This window comes from Sus scrofa, chromosome 7, assembly GCF_000003025.6.
Source record: "Sus scrofa isolate TJ Tabasco breed Duroc chromosome 7, Sscrofa11.1, whole genome shotgun sequence".
Taxonomy (NCBI): Eukaryota; Metazoa; Chordata; class Mammalia; order Artiodactyla; family Suidae; genus Sus; species Sus scrofa.
The window spans coordinates 30,231,657-30,252,847 of record NC_010449.5 but is presented as its reverse complement, the minus strand read 5'-3'; the positions used below and the strand labels follow the sequence as shown (position 1 = coordinate 30,252,847).

The 21,191-nt window shown below is 59.7% G+C and overlaps 1 protein-coding gene across 1 annotated transcript in view; it reads left to right on the top strand.

Annotated features, from left to right (window-relative positions):
• GRM4 (glutamate metabotropic receptor 4) overlaps positions 1–21,191 on the top strand; it is a 98,857-nt gene that overhangs the window by 25,732 nt on the left and 51,934 nt on the right. The window contains 1 exon segment of the mRNA XM_021098606.1: positions 19,597–19,813. Coding sequence (XP_020954265.1) covers positions 19,597–19,813 — 217 coding nt within the window.

Below are 21,191 nucleotides of genomic sequence, written 5' to 3'. Positions count from 1 at the left end.
CTGCAGATCTGCGTGAGAACAGAAGAGCATCAAGGGCAGATGAAAAATGCCCATGCCTCCTCCTCCCCATCCAGAGTGACAACCTCCATGAGCTGGTGTCTCTCCTCCTAGTCCTTTGTGTGTTACTTCCAGAGTTGAGATCGTAGCATCCGTGTGGTTCTGTCCACCAGTTTACAGCTGGGAGCGTTTTCCAATATTCTTAGATTGTCTTTGAAACACGTATGTCGTCCCCCAGTGGGGCGGGGGGTTGTCTTATGTGTCACGTCTCACTGGTGGCTGGTGGGGTGTGAGCCTTCTGACCATCTCTCGGCCGTGTCTGTGTGTGTCCAGCGGACTCCCTCTGCCCGGGGAGGCGTGGCGGCTAAGGCTTGGGAAGCGGGGTGGGAGGGCGTTATCCAATTGGAGCGGTTATCCTGGGAGTGACAGGTGCTCAGGTGGCCCCTTTGGGGGTGGGTGGGAAGGGGGACGTGGCAGGGGGAGCGTGGGAGGCAGAACCAGGTGTGCTCTGTGATGCCGTGGGCGTGGGCCGAGGGGCCCAGCTGGACTGCAGGCCTGAGGCTGGGGTGTGGCTTCACTTGATTTCTGCTCAGGATGGAAGCCCTCGAAGCCCAGGAAATTAAGCTTGGGGATTGCAATCCAGGGTGGCGGCTGAGGGAGGGTGGTGGCAGGGGGCCAGGCCGGCAGGGAGGGGAGTTGGCCTCACTCGTTCCCTTTGCTGTGGTTGGTTAGAGTATGGCAGAAGGAGGCAGAAGCCCCTGGGGCTCCAGGGGTGGCATTGGCTTGGCACTCGTCTCGCCCACTGACTCCGACCCTCCCTCCAACCCCTGCCACTTCCAGTCCCTGGCCCTCACAGTGTCTAATCTGCTAGCCTCTGCTTCTGATGTTCCTCAGCCCCTCAAGAAGGTCCCGCCTTTGCTTTACATTCCAAAAATTTGAAGCATAACTTAGACACAGTGATACTACTTATTGAGCTTTCGTAAATGCATGTCCTTGTGTGAGCATCAAGACACAGGGCATTTTCAGTATCTCAGCGGGATCCCTTGAGCCCCTCCTGGCCCACACCCCTCCTCCCCAAGGCTACTCAGCAGCCTGACTTCTCACAGCATAGATTGGTTTTGGCTGGTTTTGACCTTCATATAAATAGGATCGTACAGTAAGAATTTTGCGTGTGGCTCTTTTCTTTTTCTGTTTTTTGTTTTTGTTTTTGTTTTTTTGTCTTTTCAGGGCTGCACCCATGGCATATGGAGGTTCCCAGGCTAGGGGTCAAATCAGAGCTGTAGCCGCTGGCTTACGCCACAGCCACAGCAACGTGGGGTCTGAGCCGAGTCTTTGACCTACACCACAGCTCACAGCAATGCCGGATCCTTAACCCACTGAGTGAGGCCAGGGATCGAACCCGTGGCGTCATGGTTGCTAGTCGGGTTCGTTAACCACTGTGCCAAGACAGGAACTCCGTGTGTGGCTTTTTTCACTCACACCGTCTATGAGATTCCCCTGGGTGGCTGGGTACTTTGGCAATTTCCCCCTTCACTGCCCCATACTATTCCACTGCGTCATTGTTGGCACAGTTCAGCATTTGTTTACCCATTTTGCTGCTGCTGGTCATCTGGGCTGAATCCAGTGTTTGGCTCTGATGAATAAAGCTCTTCTGAACTTTTGTGTACGTGTCTTTTCATGGACATAAGTGCTCATTTGTATTATGTATATGAGTATAGGTCTAAACAATTGCTGGCTCTCTGGCTGTGTGAATGGTTAGATTGAGGAGGAACTGCCAAACATTTTCCCAAAAGGATTATACCCTCTTGCCACTTTTTTTTTGGCTTTGGAAATTCCACCTGTGCTTCAAAGGCCCGTCTCAAATGCTCCCTCTCCCGACATCCTGATGCATGACTTCGCTGGTCACTGGGACGTCAGCTCTACCAGGCACACTTGTGTCCCTTTGTTCCGGGCTTTGTCTCCAGGGCCTGGGATGTAGTCGGTGCCTCATAAGATGAGCAGTTGCATTGCTGTGCCTGGCACCGTGTCAGGAGTCCTACATGGGTTATCTAGTGTAAGGTGCTGGCTGGGACCTCAGCGTCACTGCCTGTTCTCCAGGTGATGACGCTGAGGCTTGTGCAGAAAGCAGCGCGGCCTGCAGCTCTCCCCGAAGCCTATGCTCATTCTACAGTTCTCGGCGGCGGCATGTGTTTGGAATTTCTTGCTCTTTTTCAGCTCGCCCACTTTGATTTCACTCGGCCTCATATTCTAGTCCGGGGGTTGTTGAATTAAATCTCGTGGGTGACCTAGTTAGCTTGTGACCCAGCCAGCTCCTGAAGGATCTGTCAGCTTTTTCTTCATCCTGAGTCTGTGCCCTAGAATCAGGGATTTCGAGGTTGGGGTAGGGGTGGGAAGGCTGAAGAAACTCACTCATATGCAATGAAAGCCCTGTTCTGGCACAGCCAACATTTGTACCCTTTCAAAATCCCTTTCCATTGGTTGTGACAATCGCTGAGGTCCCAGCCTGGCCACTGTCATGTGCATTTTCTGAGTGACACATTTGCTTCCCAGGGAGGTGGTGTGATGTGTCTGGGGTTGTCAAGGAGCCTGGATGAGCACCTGCCTTCCCTGTGCTGTCATGTTGCAGGGCTGGGCTGGCAGCTGCTAGAGAATTGGACGTAGGCTAAAAACCCAGCAAGGCTTGTCCCAGGGCCACTTTGGGAGGCTGGAAAGGCTCTTTCAGGACATCGATTTACTAAGTGGTCTTTTAGAGCCCTGAAAGGTTTGCTGGGAGTCCTGGGGCAGACCCCCAGAGGAGCCTGGGGCCAGAAGGCCACTGTCCGCGGTGCTGAAACAGGGCCTCGTTGTTGGGAGGCAGAGGAAGGCCGTAGAGCTGGCCTTGGGGGCTCTCTGGGTTCCCCTGAGGTGCTCCCCTGCCAGTTTCAGTGGGAGGTGGCCATGTGGCGGGGCAGACGGTGCGGGCGCCTTGATATTTTAATTGAAGCCTGGAGACACGGTTGCTCTCTCTGCTGCGCTAACAATGTACGGAATAAATAATTCAGCGGTGGCTGTGTTGTGCCTGCTGTTCTCACCCATGGGGGTGGCCACACGTGTGCTCAACACACAAGCTGCCGGGTGGGCCAGGAGCTGCTATTACGGGCTGGCGGCTAGACCGGCGGCCTCACATTGCCGTTTTAACAGGGCCCAGGTCACCCCTCAACCCGGGTGAATCGTTTCCTCCCAGGCAACCCCCAAGGAGAGGTTAGCCGAATGCAGGCCAGCTGCTCCTGTGTGCTGCAGTTAAGTGGCACTTAAAGGTCCGTTTGCCCTCAGACCAGCCTGAAATGCCAGCAACCTGGAGGAAAAGCCCCTCTTAATGGGCACTCTCCCTGGGCTGTATTTGAACTGGTTCCATTTGCTTCAGCAAATATTTATGGAGCTCCAAGTTTGTGCAAGATACCAGAGCAGGTGGTGGGGGTGGGAGAGTTGCCAGGGAATAAATCTGGGTCCTTCCTGGATGGGGAGGTATGGCTCGCATAGGATTTGTCACAGCTCAAGTTGTGGGTGTGGGAGGGCTGTGGCGGAGGTGCAGGTGAGGGTCTGTGGGGGCTCAGATGAGGGAGAGGTGTGTTCTGGCAGGGCACACATGGGGTGGCTGCCTGGAGGAGGTGTCCTGCCAGTAGAGAGGGAACCATGACCGTGCTCCAAGGGAAAGGACAAGTATGGCCGGAACGTGAGCTGTATCTGGTATGGATGCAGCAGGGCTGGGGGCATGGGAGAGGGTCAGTGGAGAGGGAGTTGGGAGCAATTAGGGCCTTAGGCCGAGTGTGGACTTGATCTTGAGGGTGGTGCCTTGGTCCAGTCTGGGGTTTAAAATATTATTTTGGGGAGTTCCTGTTGTGGCTCAGTTGTTAAGGACTAGTTTCCATGAGGACACAGGTTCGATACCTGGCCTCACTCAGTGGGTTAAGGTTCCGGCGTTGCCGTGAGCTGTGGTGTAGTTGAAGATGCAGCTTGGATCTGGTGTTGCTGTGGCTGTGGTGTAGGCTGGCAGCTGCAGCTCCGATTTGACCTCTAGCCTGAGAACCTCCATATGCTATGGGTGTGGCCTTAAAAAGGCAAATGCCACACACAAAGATATTCCTTTGGGCGTGGAGTGGAGGGTTGTGTGCAAGCTAAGGCCTGGGACCAAGTGAGAGGTTAGGAGACTGATGGAATAGTTCAGATGGCGGTTCCGGTGGCCCGAATGATGGCCATGGACTTAGAGTCCGTCATTCATTCACCAGCCAAACAGTAAGTCATCTGTTAGGCTAGCTTAGGAGGACAGCAGTGAGGAAAAGACGTGAAATGCTTGCCCACGTGGAGTTGACCTTCTGGAGCGGGAACAAGACGGTAAACGGCAGTGATTCAGTGGTGACAGGTGCTGTGGAGGAAAATTGCAGAGGGTCAGGGGTTTTGAGAGTGGAGGAGGAGGCAGACGGCTCTTTTCAACAAGGTGTCAGGGAGGTAAGGAAGGAGCCAGGTGGCTGGCTGGCCTTGTGGCGGGGGTGGGGGTGGGGTGGCATGGGGGCACAGGCAGTGCAAAGGCCCTGAGGCCGCAACAGCCTTGGTCTGTCTGAGGAACAAGGAGGCTGAGAGAAGAGGCTGCAGAACTGGATCTGTGGGAACTCCTGGGTCCCCGGGCGGAGTCTGACCGTTCACTCCAGGTGCAATGAGCGCCCTTTGGAGGGTTTTAAGCAGAAAGTGATGGGTCCAGATTTATGTTTAAAAGCACTCTCTGGCTGCCCTACGTAGACTGAATTTGTAGCCTTGTCAGAGGCAGACACGAGGAGTTGATAACCTTCCCTCCCTCCTCCCCTCCCCTCTCTGCCCCCTTCCTCCCCTCCTTCCTCCGTCCCCTTCTGCCCCCCCTCCTCCCAGGGCACCATCAGCCCCCAGCCTCGGCTCCACAGAAAGCCGCTGCGGAGACTCCCAGGAGGCCTGGCGGTTCCGCAGAGAGCCCTGTTCTTCCCCACCCCTGGTCCCACACCCCTGGTCCCCAAACTCCAACCCACCTGGCCTGGGACCCTCAGCCACTGTGGGATGGGCCTTGTCCAGGGCCCTCTCTGAGCCTCAGCTGTCCTCACCCATAAGGTGGGCGTCGTGGCACATGTTCCTCATGGCGCGGATGTGAGGCTTAAGTGGGGGAGTGTATGTGACAGCTGCAGACGGAAGGCCATTGTTACTGCAGTTTTCAAAGCCAGAGGGAGACCAAAGGGAACGGTTGAGCGGGGCCCTGAGAATAGCTCTTTAGGAACCTGTGACTCTAAATAGTGGCCCTGGTGAACCATAAAGGGATTCAAAAGCTGCAGGGAAGGGATATTTGGGGAGGCAGATGGCCGACAAACTGCCAGGGCCAGTGGGCTGCGCCGCCCTGTCCCGAGGGCGACGTGGTGACCCTAGGCTGAGGCCCCTGAGCCCTGTCCTCCCAGGAGGTCCTTCCTCAGCTCCCCCTGTGCCCCGCGCCCCGTCCAGCCCCTCCCCACCAGGAGGATGGCCCGGGAGGCAGTTTCTGGCCGGAACCTGCGGCGGGCACCAGAGCCTCCTCCCTGGCGGGGTGGGGGTGCCCCCGCCTTCCATGCCTCGTCCTCGTCCTTCTCTCCCCCGCAGAGAAGCTGCTGCGGCCCCAGCCCCAAGCCGGACAAGGCCTGGCCGCACAGCCTCCCTGGCCCTCCCTGGGAACGTGCTTGAGTTAACGGCCGCTCGTATTTTTGGCAGGGAGCTGGCAGTGAGACCCGGGCTGGGTGTGTTAATTGTGGGGCTCCTGGGACCCCCGATTGCTGGCGGGAATTGTAGCTCTGCTGGGGTCCCCCAGGCACAGCTTATAGAGCTGTAAGCAGGGAGACGCTGCCTCCCTGGGGCATGGAGGGGGGACCCAAAGAAAGGCCTGTTTAATTTAATTCTGTGTTTTATTGCTCCTTGGATAAATAACCTTCATTAAGACGGAAGGTGGGGGGACGGACAGGGAAGTTTGATTAATTTAGAGCCGATTTCTCATTTGTTAATTTTCTCCCAGTTCAGCAGGATTATTAAAACAAATTACAGACACTGCTCTCCCCTCCCTGGGCTGGAGCTGGGCTTGGCTCACAGGACTGATCCCCCGCCCCACTGTTTCCGCTACAGTTACTTAGGGGATGGAGGAGGACTTCCCTGCGTTTGGGTCTCTGGGCAAGGCCCCTGTTTCTTTCCTTTTTTTTGGTTGGCCACACCCACCCATGGCCTATGGAGGTTTCCAGGCTAGGGGTCAAATCGGAGCTGCAGCTGCCAGCCTACACCACAGCCACGGCAATGCCAGATCCAAGCCGTGTCCACAGCTCATGACAACACCGGATCCTTGATCCACTGAGCGAGGCCAGGGATCGAACCCGCGTCGTGGATACTAGCTGGGTTCGTTTCCACTGAGCCACATCGGGAACTCCCAAGGCCCCCGTTTCTCATTGCAGCCTTCCAGGTAGAGCTGGACAACCAGGGGCAGGGGGAGCTGGCTGGCCCGGGCCCTCTCCCTCCAGCAGCACCGGTTACCTGGGTGGGTGGGGCCTGGGGCAGGGAGAGGCCTGCCAACTCCAGCCCCTGCCATGGTGTCCAAGGGAGTGGGACAGGCAGGAACACGGCCCCCAGGCCGCCCCACACTGGTGCCCTGTCCCTCAGTCTTCCTCCCACTGACCCTCCAGGCCTGCCAGCCCCCGCTCACCCTGAGCTCTGCCTGCCAGCCAGGCTGGGTCTCACACTGGCTGGATCAGCCCTGCAGAAAACTGCCCCCTGCCGGGAGTGAGGAAGCGGGTGTAGCTATGAGCCTGCTTGATGGGCAGCTGGGCAGGGCAATGACATTGGGGTGTTATGGACATTCTTTTGTGTTCCCCAAAGTGCACAGCAGTGCTGCCTCTGCCGGTCCTGACTGTACCCAAGTGAGTGAGTGTGAGTGTGTGTGCGTGTGAGTGTGTATTCCCTTGTCCCCAGTGGCTGACACTCTGGAGCGTGACACAGGATTATCTGAGCTGCCCACCTGGCCTTGGCGACCCCAAGGGTGACCATTTCTGCCCGCTCTCTGTGGGCTCCTGACCTTCCACTCCCCCAGCCTGCCCTGGGGAGCTTTCTGCTGTCTCCCCAGCTCGGGGTGCCAGGCAGGACAGCTGGCCCTGTAGCCTGGGCCAGGCAGGGCACCACCTTGACCTTGAAAGCCTGGGGCTGAGGAGTGGCCCCTGTGCTCACAGGCTGTGGAGGCTGCCAGTCCTGCGAGGCACAGCTAACTCCAGATGCTGTGTCGGATGAGAAGGGCCATGGCAGGGGGACAGGGTGTGGGCTGGGGGGTCTACTTTAGACACTGTTCAATGACAACCTCCCCCAGGAGGTGGCGTGTGGTCGGAGATATGAGTGAGTGGATTGGCAGGTGTGTGGCTCTGTGGGGGACGAGCCAGCAAGGCTGAGGACACAGCAGGTGCACAGGCTCTGAGGCCGACAGACCCTGCTTGGGGGCTTGGGGGCTAAGGAGGCCGGTGTGGCTGCAGGGAAGTGAATGGGGAGGGCTGGTAAGAGCTGAGGTCAGTGAGGCAGCAGGTGCTGGGGAGATACCTGCGGGACCTCAGGCCCTTCCGAATATCCCTGCAGATGCCTGCTGTTTGCTGGGACTGAGGGGGGCCCTGGCTGTGCCCAGCTGTGCTGGGTGGCGGGACCCCTCTCCAGGCTCTGCTTCCTGCGGCTGCCCCCAGTGGGATGGGCTGAGTTAATGGGGGGTTAGTCTGGGTTAATGGGGGGTTAGTCTGGGTTAATGGGGAGATCTTTGTCAACTCTCTGGTTTTGTGGAGATTCTGGGGCAGAGGCCTGGGTGGGGTGGGGAGGGGCCAAGCTCCCCTGGTGCATCGCTCTCAGAGGTGTCAGCTCACATCCCCAGTTGCTGGAAACTGGACACATGGCTGGGACAGGCACAGCCTGTGGACATGTCCTGCCCGTCTCTTCATTGTCTGGACAGGCCCCAGACGTGCTGGTGGCTCTTGCCGAGGGCTCAGAGGGAGGCCAGGCAGCTGTGGAAGAATTTCTGCCTCTGGCATTGGGGGGGGCGGCGGCGGTTTCTGTCAGTAGCTGAGCTGTGAGGGCCAATGACTTCCTTCTGTCTCCAAGTTGTGGTCTAGAAAATGCGGGTGATAAAATCTACCTTGAGGGGGTGTTGTTCAGAGTAAATTAAATGAGGTTAGACGTCTCAGTCACAGGTCAGGCCCCCAGAGCAAGAGGATGGGAGGCCGTTTTCCTGGGAGGAGAAGGAAGTAGACGCTTCCAGGGCTGGTGCCTTAACGAGCTGGTCCCCCAGTGAGTGCCTGGGGCCCATCCCACTGGGGCTGGTGGGAGACGGTGCAGGGCAGGTTCTCAGCACGGGGCGGGGGCCCTGCTGTTCCCCACCAGGTCCCAATGCCAGGCTCATGGGGCAGGGGGCATGTGGTCGCTGAACTGAATCAGACGTTTGGAGGTTTCTGCAGAAGGTGGAGAGGCGCAGACGGGTCTGGGCTCAGATCCACCCCAGAGCACATGTGCCATCCTTTGGGAGAAGCTGGGTCCTTCAGGCTGGAGGCCGAGTTCTGGGCTGAGAAGCAGAAGTGGCACGCGGGGCTGGAGGCCTCCGGTGAGTCGGTTCAGTCCTTAGTTCCCTGGGGAGGTGGCAGAGCATGACGGCAGGCAGAGCCCAGCTGCCAGGCTGCAGGTGCGTGTCTTCGGGCAGGTCATTAACTCTTTGGGCCACAGTTCCCACACGGGCAAACTCGGCTAAGTGCTGGTACCTCTGTGGCCGTTTCTGGTGAGGACTCTGTGCTGACGCCACAGCCTGGCACACAGTAAGCCCTCAGTAAATGTTAGCTGTTATTGCGATCGTTACTTTAGGAGCCTTAGAGGAGACACCCGGGGCACAGGATGGAAGAGGGTCCAGTCTGTGGTCACACAATGGTTCTTTCCATCATGACCAGCTCCCAGAGCGGCAGAGGGCACCGGCAGCGGAGGAGAGAGGCAGGGGTGGCCTCCCCTCCCCCTGGGCCCATCCCCTGGCCCCCTTCTCACCTGCTGTGCCACTGGGGCAGATGGAGAACCCCCAGGAGGCCAGTTATCTCCAAGGAGTGGGCTTGGCCCAGAGGGGCAGCTGGCAGCTGGCCCTGGAGAACCCTTTTCCTGGCTCCTGGCTCCAGGCTCCAGGCTCTTCCTGTGGTCTTTGGTGGGCACAGAATTTTGGGAAAGGTGCCTAAAGCCAAGACTTCGTCCCGGGAGGAAACTCTTGGAGCTGGAGGGCTTGTGGGGACCTCTCTACCTGCACAGACAACCCCGGCCCTGGCTGCCCTCGCCTCTTTTCTGGACGAGTGCAGCTACCTCCCCTCGGCCCCTGGGTCCGTTTTCCATCCAGCTGCGTCTCGTGCTGTGTTCTCCCATCCTCCATGTTGTTGTTTTTCCTTGAGCCAGCCATGAGCTCTTGGCCGCAGGACCTTTGCACCTGTTCCCCTCCTATCTGGGTTGTTCTTCCCTTTCACCTGGGTGTTGCCCACCCCCGTCCTTCAGGTGCCAACTCATTATCCCTCCCCAGGGAGCCCTCCTTGGGCACCCTGACCAGATCCAGGGCTCCACTGCAGCTTCTCACAGGCTCTGGCCTCTCCCCAGCTCGTGTCGGGGGTAGTCGTTGCGTATGTGCTGGTGTGTGTATCGGGGTAGGACCCAGCTCCATGAGGATGGGCATCTGCCTGCTTTGCTCACGGTGGCGTCCCAGTGCCCAGCATCGCGGGCACAGGGTGAGTCTCAGTGAATGCATTTTGAATGAGTGGATGACGGGGTGGGAGGCCCCTGGCGCCCCCACCCTGGCCAGGGCCAGGAGCCCCTACTGTGCAGTTAGGGATGGGGCTTCCACAGAAAGTGCCCCCCAGGAGGGAACCCTGGGTGGAACGCCACCCTGAGCTCACCGCACGTGGGCCCCTTCCTGAGGGTGCGGATGAGCGACAGGTCAGCTCCAGGGTCCTATGCCCGAGGACAGCTGTGGGGCAGTCAGGGGTCAGAGAAGCTCTTGAGGATGGGCGCCCCCTGCAGGCTCGTCTCAGGGTGGTTGGGGTGGGGCTGGCTTGGCTCTAGGGCCCCGGGGAAGCTGAGCTGGGTGCTGGGTTGGTGGGGCCAGTGGGGAGAAATGGGCTCTGGAGTGGCCAGCCACCAGCCTGCCCTCTGGTCTTGGCTAAATGCTGCCACTTGGCCCACCCACTGCTCGTTTTCCTCAGCTGGAGCAGGCCAGTGTGTTCAAACTCTTTAGCAGCAGACACATTTCCCCCCAGAATCTGGTAGAGAAGCCTGTTTGTGAGAATCAGGTAAAAGCGGCTGCTGCTCTGGCTCGTCCCCTCTTTCACTGATGATGGCTCTTCATTTGCAGAGCCTGTGACATGAGGGCTTTGGTGCCAGGTTCTGTCCTGAGTCCTGGGCCAATAAGCAAGGTTGTTGAAATCCCTCTGTCCCCAAGGGACTGATCTTCCAGTGGGGGTGGGGGGAGGGCGGCAGAGGAAATGTAACAGCTGGTGCAAAGGTCCTGAGGTGGCCTCCTGTCTGGCGTGTTGGGAGAAATAGCACGAGGCCCAGTGGCTGGGGCAAAAGAAGGGAGGGGCGGTCAGGAGGCTAAGGGGGGGATCGCATAGGGCCCAGTGGGCTGTGGAGATAGACCTCTTGATGGGAGGAGCTGCTCTAACTGGCCACCAGCTGGGGAAGGGCCGGGCTGTGTGGGGAAGGTGACAAGTGTGGGAAGTGGGGGCAGTGAGGAGGCGAGGCCAGACCAGGGTGGCAGCAGCGGAGGAGGTGAGCCTCGGCTGGGTTCTGGATCTTGTTTTCAAGGCAACAGTATTTGCTGGGAAATCAGATTTGAGGCATGAGAGATAAGAGTCAAGGTTGTGCCTGACCCTGGGAGCTGAGCTTGGCCGCCTGGCTGGGGGTCCCATTTGACGGCCAATAGAGCAGGCAGTGGGTGGGAGCCTGGGGTTTGGGTGGGTGCCCCTCAGGCTGTGTAGGTGGCCTGGGAGTGACTGGTGGGGGATGGAGGTCTGGGTCCTGGGTGGCCAGCGTTCAGGATCAGCCATGGAGGCTGAGCAGGGGCTGCCTGGATGGGTCGGGGGGTTACCAGGAGAGCGGGGAGCTGGGCAGCTCTGAGAAGGGACAGTGTGCTCAGATGCCACCACAGGGTCAAGTGTGGTGAGGACTGGGTGGAGAGCTCCCAAGGCCACCTGGTCCCTGGCCCTGGGGGTTACTGCCTTGCCTGCTTGGCTGCACCTCCCTCCCCGGCTGGTTTTGGCTGCCCCGCCAGCCCAGGGCGCAGGCTCCCTCACTCCAGTGGGCCCCCCTCCAGCTTGGCTGGGGCCGGACTGTGATATAAATTACCCAGAGTGATGGGGCTGTGACTTTTATCGGCTCTTGTGTTCAATAATGTTACTACATCCCATTAGACCACATTATATTAACACAGAGCCATCTAGTCCACGCAGGGCAGCACAGAGACTTGACTTGGGAGGACACGGGGCACACACTGTACTTGGTCCCTTGGCCCAGCCACGCCGCCATCGCTGGCCAGCAGGACGCCCGAGGCAGCCAGTTCCTGGGGTGGTCCCAGCCCCGCCACCACTCCTGCAGCTGCGGGTGGATCAGAAGGTTCTGTGGAAGAGGGTTTTTGATGTCGCTCCCGCCCACGGAGGCTCCACCCCCTGTCCTTACCTTGTGAGTCCAGAGGTCCTTAAACCGCCACCGCACGGGTGTGGAAACTGAGAGTCAGAGCCGGAAGTGCTGTGTTCAAGAGATGCGGTGAAGAAGGGCCAAGGCATGGACTCGGTTCCCCATCCCGCTGCTTCCCAGGGGCAGGGTGGTGCGGGCAGAGGCCAGGAGGCTGGAGTGTGTGCCTGGCGGGGCATAGAGGTGAGAGCAGCCAGGTGTTGGAGTCAGACAGACCCAGGTTCAAATCCTGCTTGGCTACTTGCTTCTTGGGCCTCAGTTTTCTCATCTGAATAGTCAAGGTAATACTAGCCGTCACTTCCTGGGGTTACTGTGTGAAGATTAAGTGAGAGGACCCTGTGCAGTGCATGGCACGGAGCTGGTACCTTGAACGGTGGTGCCTGGCCTGTTGGGATCACATCACCGCCAACACGTGCACGACCTCTCACCTGCTGCCCCCACCCTGGGTTTCACAGCTCCCTGTGCTGGTCCCCGGCCCTGTCCCCAGATACTTGGGTGTGGCCTGGTGCCCAGTGCTGCCCAGCCCCCTGGCTCACAGGCTCATGGTGGCACAAGGAAGGCCCACCTTTGTCCTAGGTGGGCCTGGGTGTGGCTGCCGCCCGGGCACTGGGTGACTTCCGTCGTAAACCAGGCAAGGGTCTCCTGTCTCAGGCGTGGGGAGAGTTAACGGAGCGTCTGTCAGTAGCGGCCGCACCTGGTATGTGTCAGAGGCATAGTGATGGCTCTGGGCGTCTTGGATGTTGGCCCTCTTTCCAAGCGAGCATGTTCTCCCAGGTCAGCCTCACAATGAGGCTGACAGGGGCCAGGGTCTCACCCCTGAGCCCATTTGACAGACGTGGAGACCGAGGCTCATGGGCCGGTGACTTGCCCGCAGTAGGCGGCACCTGCCTCTCGCCTCCGGGAACCTGGGCTGTGGGCCCTTCTTGGGGGGGTGCAGTGCTGTGGCCACTCGGGGTTTCCCCCCAGCTGGGCCCTTCCTCCCCACCCTGGGCTCCTCTGTCCCTCGGATCACTGTTGACAAGGTTACGGAGTCAGCATGTAAAACCTGCAAAAGTGAGTGTAATTTATTGATCTACGTTTTGCTTATGAAACAGGACAAGTGCTGATTTGAGGATCCGGTTTGCGCTCGCCCTCGGCCGCCCGCTCCCCCGCCCGCTCCCGGGCGCTTATCTGCAGTAATTCCCCAGCCTGCGCCCAGCCGCTCCTTTGTCAGCCCTGGAGCCTCTGCACTCTGCGCCTCCATTCTTCTCCAGCCTCCGTGCCTTATCGGGGGGGCCCCCCTTTTTCCTGGGCTCCTAAGAAAACATATAATGTTTTAAAGGGTGAGACAAGGGGCTGAATAAAGCGCTTTCTGGGGAAATATTTGTTCAAAGGCCTGTTGCCTGCATCTGTCTGGTTCTCTCCTGGAAAACATAATTCAGAGCCGGCCTGGAAATTAATCCAAGTGTCCGCTTGCTTTCCTGATAAGAGGCTGGGCGGGCCCCAGGGAGGGGGAGACAGAAGCGGGTGTGGGAGGGCCCCCCAGTGATTGCTTTCTGGGGTGTTGCTGTGAAATCAGGGGTGAGGGAGCTGGAGGGAGAGTCCCACTGAGCCCTGGGGAGGGGGGAGAGGGACCTCGGAGCATCTTCGGTGAGCAGCGTGCTGCTGGGGAGCTGCCCACCTGCCCAGGTGAAGCGGCAGACCTCAGGGTCGACCGGCTCTGTGGTGGCAACAAGGCCCCGAGGCTCTGAGCCTGGGTTTCCTCAACCGGCTGAAGCCCTCATGGTACTGCTGTGGGGGAGGACTCTGGTGGCCCCTTCATTTCCTGAGCCAAGTGCTGTGCCAGGTGTCCAGGACACAGTGGGGGATTTAAAAAGGCCCCTGGATTCATGGAGCTGACATTTTAGGGAGAGGTGGCTAGTAAATGAAATAAGCCAGTAAATACAGCGCATGTTGGAAAGTGATCACTGTTATGGGGAAAACCTAAGCAGGGAGGGAAGTCGGATTGGCCTTAATAGGGTGGTGGGAGGCCCTGTCTGCAGAGGCTGGAAGGGAGGGTGTGAGAGAGGAGCCTCATGCGAATCTGTGGGAAGAGCATTCAGGCAGCAGGAGCAGCTGGTGCAAAGGCCCTGAGGCAGAGTGTGCCTGGCATGTTCAATGGAGGGCTGCTGAGGCTGGAATCTTGTGAGTGAGCCTGAGCTGAGGCGAAGGTGCTGGCTGGAGATGAGGTCGGAGGTAATGAGGTGAAAACGCTTTGGTAAAACACACAAGTTGGAATTCCCATCATCATTGGCATCAGGCATCATTGTGGCTCAGCAGAAATGCCTCTGACTGGGAACCACGAGGATGCAAGTTTGATCCCTGGCCTTGCTCAGTGGGTTAAGGATCCAACATTGCCGTGAGCTCTGGTGTAGGTTGCAGATGTGGCTTGGATCTGGCGTTGCTGTGGCTGTGGTGTAGGCCAGCAGCTGCAGCTCCATTTGACCCCTAGCCTGGGAACCTCCATATGCTGTGGATACGGCCCTTCAAAAAACACAAAAAAACAAACAAACAAACAAACCACTCCCCCCCAAAAATACACAAGTTCTTGATGTTTTGGCCGATGGCCCTGAGATGAGCTGTAAAGGGCATTTGATTAATGCCTCCCAGGGCTCGCACAAGAAGGCCGTGTGGGCACTGTGCCCGCTCTCTGGTCTTCTGCCCACCGCAAACATTCTAGGTCTTTTGACGGCAAGATGATGGAAACTCTTCCCAGGCCACTTCCCCATCACGATGCCAGGAGCAAAAATGGCCACTTGTGACTGGGGCCACGCTGGGGTGGGAAATGGGTAAATGGCCTGGTGAGGGGCCCTGACCTGGCCAGGGGGGCCCTGGTAGCAGTGAGGGGCCTCGGGGAGGGAGGTCAGGGCCATGGACCATGGGTGGGGCTGGGGATCCTAATTAAGAGCTTGGATCCAAAAGGCCTGATGATGGAATTTCTAATTAAATCAATTTCATCTCGTCTGGGAGGCAGAGGTTTGCATATGATAGGCATGAAATTAATAATTATGTTTAGAAATTAGCTGTTGCTCCAAGCAGAGCCATTTGCGCAACCCTCTGGGGCCCCGGCCCCCACCCCTGCCTGATCCTTTGTGATGGAGACAGATGGGCCACTTCAGCCCAGTGTGACAGCCAGAAGTGGAGGTGGTGGCTGAGCCTGGACAGGAAGGAGGACCAGTTCTCCCTGCAGCTGCCGCAGGCCATGTGGGTGGCCCTCTTCGTCAAAGGGGGCTGCCACCGTCACGCCCAGATTCTGTGTGTGTGTGTGTGTGTGAGTGTGTGCAGACCCACTTGTGAACAGGGGAGGCTGAGGTTTACATGACTGTAACATGAGTTCTGGAGCTAGTCCCTCTGAGTTCAAATCATGGCTCAGCCATTAGCTGTGTGACCCTGGGCAAGTTACTTAACCTCTTTGTACCTTGGTTTTGGGGAAACGGGGAGAATAAGACAACCTGCTTCCTAGGGTTATTGTAAGGTTAAAGGTATTAGTCATATAAAACCACTGTGGATAGTTCTTGGCACACAGTAAGCACTCAATAAATGCTCATTCATTTTCGCAGTGATGCCCACACGCCTGGGTGCACGTGTGTGTCTGTGTGGATTTAGTGCAGTTCAGCCCAGGCCAGCCCATGGTGGGTGTGAATGCCTCGCACCCTGGCTCTTGAGATGGAAGCAAATGCGGCATATCCGCGGTTGCCCCAGGGCCAGAGCTCACACAGCCTGTGTCCCTGAGTGGCGCGAGGAGAAAGGTGGGAACCAACAGCCCTGCATCGCTGTGGCTTGAGACACGTAACAGGGATCCTGACTGCATTACACCTCCATGTAGTTGGTGGGGTGCTGTGCTCCCCCTCCTCAGGGGCAGGCTGGGGGACACTGCCCATCATGCAGTGGGTGTCCCTGAGAACCAGCACCCACAATAGTCATGTGCCAGGTTGCTTATTGGCCCTCCCGCTGGAACCTCAGCTCCCTAAAGGCGGGGATGTGTCCCTGTGTGTTGGCCAGAGGTTGTGCAAGGCGCTGAGTAGGTGCTCAGGGAAGCATCGCATGAGTGAGTTCCGAGGAGTGAGGGTGGCCTGGACCTGTGTGTGTTGGGGGGAAGGCTGGTGGCTACAGAGCAGCCCAGGCAAAGGGGAGGGCCAGGGCCAACCCATCACCAGGCACGGAGAGGGCAGAGCTGGGGAAGCCAAGCACCCTGGTGGCGAGAGGGGCAGGGGCTGAATCAGGGTGCACCCAGGGTGGGGCGGGCAGACGGATTGATGGCAGTGGGGCCTAGGTTGGCTGGCCCAGGGCCACAGCAGGCCTCGTGACTAGGTCCCCAGTGATCCGATGCTTGAGGTCCGGAGCTGGCGGCTGGCCTCTGTCCTCAGGGTAATGAGGTCTGATTGACAGAATTGCGCTTCCCCGGGCTGGCCTGGCCTGAATTCATGCAGGGTCTGTGGGGAAAGTGGCCGGTGGCCCCACATGGCCCAGTGGGCATGTGGAAGTTGTTTGTTGAGGGGCAAGGCCCCAGCATGTGACCCAGACTGAGGCCCAGGGCGGGCATCAGACGGTCCTTCCCCGGGCCGATCCCAGGCCTCCCGCAGACACCCCGATCTGCCCCCGCGGCCCTGCCCAGGCGTCTCCTGCTTTACAGGCTTTGGGAGTCTGTTCCTCTGCCCTTGAACCCTGGGGTCCCTCTCAGAAGTGGGCCTGGTCGGGACTGAGGGCAGGGGGGCATTGGTGACCCTCTGTGTGCCAGTGCCGCCCGCTGCCCCCCTCTGCCATGGTCCCCCATCTCTCATGTGACTGCCCTCCCAGCCGCCTGCAGCTCCCCGACTCCCCTCTTTGACCCCCTTTCTCCTCTTCAGTCTGTTACACCCTCACCCACCCTGCCAGCCTTGAGACCCTCCCCATGAGCCCCCAGGGAAGCCCTGTTGCCCCAAACCTGACACCAGCCTGGAGGCCTTTCTCTTCGGAGGACCTTCTTTCCCGCCCCCAGCGGCCTGGTCTCAATGGGGGTCTCAGTGCCTGGCTGAGATGGGGGTTCCCAAGGGCGTGGGGGTGTCCACCCTGTGTCTGGCTCTCAGTGAGACCCACTCCTGCCCCCAGGCCTGCAGAGGGAGGAGGGCAGCCGGCAGCACCTCAGCTCCTCTGGGGCACTGGGTCTGCAGCAGAGGCTCTGGCAGTGCGGGTGCTGGGTGAGAAGCCGGCCTTCTCTCCTCTCACCAGCTCGGAAGTGCACATCCCTGCCCAAGCGGCTTTCATGTACCTGAAAGCCCGGCTGCCTTTTATCTGGGAAAGAAAACAACTGATGCTGAAAGTCTGGCAGCCGAGGCCTCATGCAGCCAAGATCAGCAGGGCCAGGGGCAGGCGGCCACCCTGGGCCTGACTTCCCTGCTCCCTGAGTAAGAAGGGCTGCAGCCAGCAGGTGGGGGGCCCAAGGTCTGCCTGGGCCCTGGCCTGGGTGGGGCTGGCTGCCAGAGGGGGCTACAGGGTCCTGGCCTCAATCTGCAGCTGCCTGGCCTGGCTTGTGGCTGGAACAGACAGAGCAGTCAGCTGGGAAGGAGGACGGGCACAAGGCTAGGGCAGGGGATGCTGAGCAGGGCTTCAGAGCAGCGGGTCTGCGCCTGGGGTCTGATCTCCTGGCTCTGATATCAGAGGGCACTTTCGTCTCTCTGAGCCTCAGTTTCCTCATCTGAAAAATGGGCACAACGTCTGCATCTTGCCTCCCTCTCTAATAGTGATCTCTAGCATCTGCCAAGGCCCCACGTGCCGGGCACTGTTGTAAGCACCTTGTGTTCTCACCAAGGCATTCCTCTCTGTCATTACTGTGACTGCTTCATAGGGGTAGCGAGTGCGGCCCAGAGAGGCTACTTGCTTGCCTAGGGTAGGCCAGCAGGATGGCAAAGCTGGGTGGCACAGCCCTGGGCAGGTTGGCTCCAAGGAGCACTGAGGCAAGTGCTGGGGAAGGGGGGGGTGCTTTTATTGATTGATTGATTGATTGATTAACAGGCAAGAAATAGATTTATTAAGATAGGATGCTTGTGAGAGATGCAAGCTGCCAGGCAAGGAAGCTCTGCTGGCGGGGGCGGGGTGCTTCTAAGCACTAATGCTCCCAGGAAGAGGGGTGCTGGCCCTGGACATCCAGCTGCTTGACTGGGGTGCCCCAGGCCTTGTGCAGGTCAGGGCGGGGGTTCCACCCTGACTTCTCTGAACAGAGCATTGGCCTTGCCAGAGCACCGGCCTTCAGAGGCCTGGGGACTGGGCCCAGGGTGGGTCTGAGATGCTGGGCAGTTTGCTTACCCCTGTCCTCTTCTGGTTAGGGTACGGCGGGGGCCAGCCCCTCTCAGGGCATCCTCAGATTCTGGTTTGGGAGCCAGTGATCCAGGACCTGAGCTGTCGGTACCCTGCATTCCAGCTAGTGTTGCCATGCTGGGCCTGGGGCAGCTTGAGAGCAGGTTCAGGTTCCAACCCATGGACACACATGCACACATGCACATACATGTGTGCAGGCCTTTGCACGGCCTGTTCCCACTGCCTGAAAAGACTTCCTTCCGGAGTTGTGGCTCAGTGGACTCAGAACCCGACACTGTCCATGGGAAGGTGGGTTTGATCCCTGGCCTCGCTCAGTGGGTTAAGGATCTGGTGCTGCTGTGAGCTGGGGCGTAGGTCACAGAACCACTTGGATCTGGCATTGCCGTGGCTGTGGCATAGGTTGGCAGCTGAAGCTCCAATTCGACCCCTAGCCTGGGAACCTCCATATGCCACAGGCGCGGCTCAGAAGTCAGCCCAGTGCAGTGCGCCCTCCCCTCGCCTGTCACCGTGGGCAGTGGAGATTGGGCAGAGGGCACGCGGGAAGGTGCATATGGTGTGGACCAAGGCAGGGAGGGGAGCACCCGGGCCACTGACCAGCCCTGGGGAGCCAGGGGCCCCTTGAGGAGGGCACGGGGAGGGGTGCTCGGGGGTCCACCCGGCTCCTTCCACGCCCCTGGGGTGGTGGATGTCAACCACAGAGGAAGGGCAGCTGGACGGCTCTGTCTCACCTTTGCCTGATGTGGGGGCAGGAAGGTGCCTGGTGACTTGGGGGCTGGGGGTAGGAGGCCAGAAGCTGCCATGAGGGGCTATGGGACTGGGCAGGCCCGGGGCACCAGGCCCCTCTTTCTCTGGTCTTCTGGGGTGGGCGGGGCTGGGGGAACTGGAAGCTGGGCTCTGTCCCCTCAGAGCTGGCAGTGGAGAGGAGCCTGGGCCCAGATGGAGCTGTGGGGACAGGGTCTGCTGGGTCGTGACAAGCAGGGCTGCCTGGGGCAGGGTGAGGACCCCTCTCACCACCCTCATCCCCACTGCATCCTCGCGCCGACCCCTCACCCACCGGGGGATTTTCCCCAGCTGGGACCTTGTGGCTCTTGATGGGAATGGCTGTGCATGTGTGTTAGCCCCTATTACTGTGGGGTGTTATTGAGGGACCACCAGCCTTGGTACCTGGGCGGGCTGGCTGGGAGGCTTCCTGGAGGAGGAGGACTGGATGCTGCCCCTCACTTCTCAACCTGATGGGGCCTCGCTGATGAGGGGTGTCGGGAGGGGGCCGGATCAGGGGAGAGCTGGGGAGGGGCAGGGCCAGGGCTGACCCATCGTCGTCCCCCCTCTCTGGCCTCAGTCTCCTCCTCTGCCTCTGTCCAGTGGGTCTGGGACCTGTTCACTGCATGCCCAGCCCGCCCCCCGCCTCCCCACCCAGGAGGAGAGGAAGGCAGGCCCCCGGGAAGGGCTGGGGTGGTCCCGAGGCTGGGGGATGGGAGGCGGGGGCATCGGGGCTGGCGCTGGCTGGGCAGGGTGAGCTGCCAGTCGCCCTTCAGCGGCCCCTCTCACCCCCAGATCCCCCAGATCAGCTACGCCTCCACAGCCCCCGACCTGAGCGACAACAGCCGCTACGACTTTTTCTCCCGCGTGGTGCCCTCGGACACCTACCAGGCCCAGGCCATGGTGGACATCGTCCGCGCCCTCAAGTGGAACTACGTGTCCACGCTGGCATCGGAGGGCAGCTATGGCGAGAGCGGCGTGGAGGCCTTCATCCAGAAGTCCCGCGAGGACGGTGAGTCGGGCGCGGGCCGTGCGTGGGGCGGGGGCTTCCAGCTTGGTGGCCGAGCGTGTCCTGCCGTGGGCTCTCCTGCACCAGGCAGCCCCTCACCACCTGGCGTCCCCTCCGGGCCTGTGGCCGCCTCGGGGGGTGTCTGGGGGACTTCTGGGTCTGGGGTGGGTGTGAAGGACTTGTGCAGACACGGTCAGGCAGCCAGAGGGATCCGGCAGAGGAAGGTGGCCTTGTTTGAGGGGGTCTCAGGGACCCAGGAGCCAGGGGGCCACCAGCAAGTTTTTGGAGCGAGGATTTGTTTGGGGGAATTCAGAGCCCTTAAAATCAGGGCGTCTGGTGGGGGGCAGGGGCTGCAGGGGGGCAGGGGATGCGGCTGTGCTGGTTCAGGGATGTGGGTGCCCCGCAGGTGGGATTTGGGGAAGGATAGGAAAGACCTCTGCTCTCGGATCTCCCCCTCCAAACGCACCACATCCCTCAGTTGTTCTCCCCAAAGTGATGCGGCTTTCATCTAGCAAGCAAGGGCTGACACCACGTGGGCCACGATCCGGGCCTCTGACCATGGAGGGAGGGTAGCCTGTGGGACCGTGGGGTGCTGGGCATCCAGAGGGGCAGACAGGCCCTTGGGCCGGGGCTCTACCTGGGTGGGGTGGGCCCTGCCATGCAGAATGCTGGTTTGGGGCCAAGGGGCGAGGGGCTGTTGCGTGGGGTGTGCCGGTAAGCAGGAGGCCCTCCGGCCCGGCAGGCCCACCTCCCTGCAGAAAGGGCCTCTGCCTCCTCCCTCAGCCTCCCCAAGGCCCTGTCTCTAAATAGCTCGCTGTGGCACCCTCGACCTTGGGCATGGCATCTGTATATTTATACCCATATAACCCGGGACCCTAATTGCTTTTCCCAAGGACCACAGAGTGTCCAGAGGCTGGCGTTGGTAACACCCCGCGGGCATAATCCTACTATAAATCTCACATAAACCCCTTTAATTGTACAGCTGCCGTAGCTCGGGTGCTTGTGACCTGGTGGAGAGGGCGGCGGGTGGCAGAAGTGGGGCAGCGCTGGCTGAGGCTCCAGCAGCTGGTCCCTTGCAGATGGAAGCGGGGGCGGACAGACCCCACTCCTGCCCCTTTCCCCGCTGCCCCCAAGTCCCTCTTTCTTTGCTCAGACCCTGGGAGGCTCCGCCCACCCTGCCAGGCAGGTTCCCCTCCTCCTGGATGGCTGGGCTCCTTCCATGCACCCTCAGTCGGATGTGGGGAGGGGGGTGCTGGATGGGGGCAGGGACAGAGGTCCAGAACCCCCATGTCCTGACCCTGAGTGGTGACCTAGAAGCCACCCCCGTACTCACATAGGCCCCCTGCCAGCTGGGCGCAGGCTGACCCCGTGTACACGTCAT